The following is a 3,864-nucleotide window of genomic DNA, read 5'->3' as shown; positions in this document are numbered from 1 at the left end:
GTTAAGGTTATATATTGGTTGTTAAAATTATAGATTAGTTGTTAAGATTACAGATTAGTTGCTAATGTTACAGATTTGTTGTTAAGGTTACATATTGGTTGTTAAAGTTACAGATTAGTTGTTAAGGTTGTAGATTTGTTGTTAAGGTTACAGATTGGTTGTTAAAGTTATTTCTTAGCTTTTATGATTGCTGCTATTTTTGAAAGATTTATAATCTTTTATTTTTTATGTGTAGTTATGGTACTATGAACTCACTAGCATTAAGAAGCTAACATGTGGAAGTATGTCAAGGCCTCCCCTCACAAATTAGGTGAGATTGGGAGAAGTTGGGGGATCCCTAAGATTGGTCACAGTTGAAGAAAAAGCTTAGCAAGCTACTATAAACCTTCTAGAGTTATAGGCCCAAGTTCAAAGAGTGGATAAGATTTTTGAAGAACGAAGGAGAGATTTTCAAGAGAAGGAGTAGGAGAAGGTGAAAGAGAAGAAGAGAATGAGAAGAAGAAAGAGAGTGAGGGAGAAGAAGGAAAAGGACAAGATTAACACCGGTAGGGCACGTAGCCCAAGACAACCTATCCCCCAAACAAACATCAGAAGGGGATCAGAAGATGATAGCACTCTTACAAGATGGGTAAGCATTATTCTCTAAACTGATTAATTGTGAATTATATCATTTTGTTGTTAATTATTATTTTTTACATATAATCTATCTTTTTATTGCATAGGTTATTTCCTAGAATATTGATGAAGTGATTGATCAACATGATGAGGTAATTGATCAACTAGAATTGCCTCATCAACTGATGTTTTGGAAGATGATCATGATGTGAAACAAAAAATACGTCACGACATGGAGAAAAAAAATATAAAGATTAGAGAGCTGCTGATCAAGAAAATATAGCTTCTCAATCTACAGAAGTGGCTTCTCTGTCTATAGAAGTGACAATGCTGAAAGAGGAGCTAAGAAATGCCCAATGCAGAAGTCTAATTGTACTTAAGAATAAGAAACTAGCGTACAAGCCCGTGATGTGGACAGGAGAGGTTTCCAACACTGAGAAGGTGTCCACAGTGATGGAGGAACAAACTTGTATAGGTTAGCTAAGTTTATTATTACTTGTGAATTATATCATTTTGTTGTTAAGCTTACAAATTAGTTGACATGACTGTAGGTCTGTTGTTAAGTATATAGATTGATTGTTAAGATTAAAGATTGGTTGTGAAGTTTATGATTATTTGTTAATAATGTTACATTAAATACTGGGCGCTCCTAGGCGTCGGACTTGGCGCCCGACACTTAGACACCTAGGTGGGCGCCTAAACGGTTTCTGGGCATTTTTTTTCTTTTTTATTTTTTAATTATGAAACTTAAAGATAAATATATATATACTTAATCAATAATGCATAAATACAAAAATACCAACACATATGCTATCCAAACTATAATAGTCAATCAAAGATGCATACATACTAAATGGCAAGACATATAATATCTAATAACTAGAAGTTTAGGTCCCAAAATATCAGCAAAAAGACAGTCAAATAAGAATAGTCTAGATCTAATATAATGAATTAACAATATGCATCTAATCTAATCTCATCATCAAACATCATCATCATCATGAAGTTCCTCCTTTACTCCATCATCACTATCCTCTCCAGAATCCATCTCCACACAATCCTCCTCCTCGTCTGAAACAACATCATCTGAGATAAGAGAATCTTCTCCATCATCCATCACTGAAGTAGAAGCACTTGAAGGTCCTGCTAGCCTAGAACTCCTCCTATTCTCCGCCGCTCTCGATATACCCTCTACCATCCTCCAAGTAAGGCCTGAGCCCGGATAAACTTCTTCCTCATCATTAGAGCCTGCTCCTTCTAGGATCCATGCCCGTTCCTTACTACGATCATTAGATAGCAGTAGGTTCTTGTTTTCTCCTCTCCTATTCTTCTGGTTGAGCTTTAAGTTAAACTTCACATAGATCAGTTCCTCTAACCTCTTCGATTTCAATCTATTCCTCTTCTTCGTATGGATCTTTAAAAGTAAAGGACACAAATTAGAAAACATAACTAAGAAGAATTTCATAATTTTCATAAGTATAGAAATTAGTTTACCCCCTCAAATGTGCTCCAATTCCTTTCACAACCAGAAGAGTTGCTTGTCAAGTTAAGAAGTTTGTTAGCCATATTTTGCATGAAGGGACAATCACCACTATGCAAATACCACCAATTAGCTACAAAAAATAATATATTATTAGTTGATTCACTACCACAATGACACAATATATAACTTATAAGTCATAAATGATTCAATTTCTAAAATTATTTTACCTGGGTTCAAGTCTGATTTCTCTCTAGCCTTCACCGCTCCAATCCTAGAAAATGAACTCTTTCCTTCTCTGTATCTCTCCAACTCTTGAGTATGAATTTCAACTTGTTGCTCTACATAAGGATAAAACAACTCCACCACATCTAGAAATCCATCTTTCACCCTTTTGCAGTTCTTCACTACATCATCCCTATAAAAATAGTAAGGGTTGAGGTAGTAAGAAGCCATATGCAAGGGAGAAAAAAGCTGATCCTTGGACTTCCTATCAATAATATTAATCACGGGCTTGAAATCCTTCTCCTTATTCTTGAAAACTTGAATAATCTCCTTCTTTATATCTTCAAGTATCCCCACCACAAATCCCATTGAGAGTTTGTAGTCACTATCGAGTACCCTTAACAATCGAAAAATAGGAGCATACACCTTCAAGATCTTGGCCACCACCGTCCACCAACTATCACTCATAGAAATTACCTCTACCTTAGAGCCTTTAGCGGAGTTTGCAAGCTTGCATCTCACCCATTCTTCATCAGAAAACATATATCTCAACTTCCCTTTCTTCTCAAGAAGACTCCGTAGAGTCAAAAATTTAGTGGCAAAACGAGTAACTTCAGGTCTTACAATGTCCCTTTTGTCACAAATGCGATGCATCATAGACAAAGTCTTGTGATAACTATAGATAAAGACGGTGAGCGTCCTCGCCTTTTCAATTGCTCCTTTGAATAAACTCAACTTCCTAATGCTTTCAAGCATCAGGTCAACAATGTGTGCTGCTCAATTAGTCCAAAAAATCCTCGCCCTCACCCTATATAAAAGCTACTTCATGGCCATATTTGCAGCTGCATTATCCGTGACAACTGAATGACTTTATCAGCTCCAATCTTCTTAATAGTCGTATTAACCCACTCAAATATATATTGTCATGTATGTGCCTTCTCTTTGGTTTCAATCGACTTATAAAAAGTTGTCTCCGATCTGCAGTGGATGCATAGATTCATTACCGACCGCATCTTTCTGTCCGACCAAGCATCAGTCATAATGGAACATCCAGTCTTGCCCCACTTCTCCTCATGCGTCTTTAAGGAGACTTTTGTTCTCTCAACGGCTCTTCACAATAGAAGCTCCCTCAACATGTACATGCTGGGGGCCTGTAGCTCGGTCCATAGTCTCCAATAGCCATGCATGCCTTCAGAAAGGAATCCATGGAGATGACATAAAAGGAGATAACATTTTCATATGTCCAAGTAGCTAACTGATCATGCACCCAATCTCTCTTCTCCTTCAGGAAAGAATCTTTTACTCCTGTCTGCTTCATTTTCCCTTTCAACTTTTTCGCTAGCTCTGGATCACTAGCGACGTAAGCGTCTATCGGCCCAACAGTAGGCTCTCTAGACCTCTTTGAAGATCCATCGCATATGGAAGGAGAGATGGTTTCATTTTCATCTTTTTTTATCACACGGCCTCGTCGTATGAAGTTCTTCTTCTAATTCTATAGTGTGCCTCTCCTTAGCTTGCTTCTTCTTCAAATTAGCATCAATCAC

At 37.1% G+C, this 3,864-nt stretch overlaps 1 protein-coding gene across 1 annotated transcript; it reads right to left on the bottom strand.

Annotated features, from left to right (window-relative positions):
• On the bottom strand, positions 1,598-3,638 carry LOC109847711. The gene is made up of 4 exons (XM_020416942.1): positions 3,461-3,638; positions 2,326-3,093; positions 2,110-2,228; positions 1,598-2,029 (listed from the first exon to the last, which is right to left on the bottom strand). The coding sequence occupies exons 1-4, from the start codon at positions 3,636-3,638 to the stop codon at positions 1,598-1,600; spliced, it is 1,497 nt and encodes a 498-aa protein (XP_020272531.1).

The sequence above is a fragment of the Asparagus officinalis genome, chromosome 7 (assembly GCF_001876935.1).
Source record: "Asparagus officinalis chromosome 7, Aspof.V1, whole genome shotgun sequence".
Taxonomy (NCBI): domain Eukaryota; kingdom Viridiplantae; phylum Streptophyta; class Magnoliopsida; order Asparagales; family Asparagaceae; genus Asparagus; species Asparagus officinalis.
Note: the sequence above shows the minus strand (reverse complement) of the source record. Positions and strands in the feature narration are given on the sequence as shown.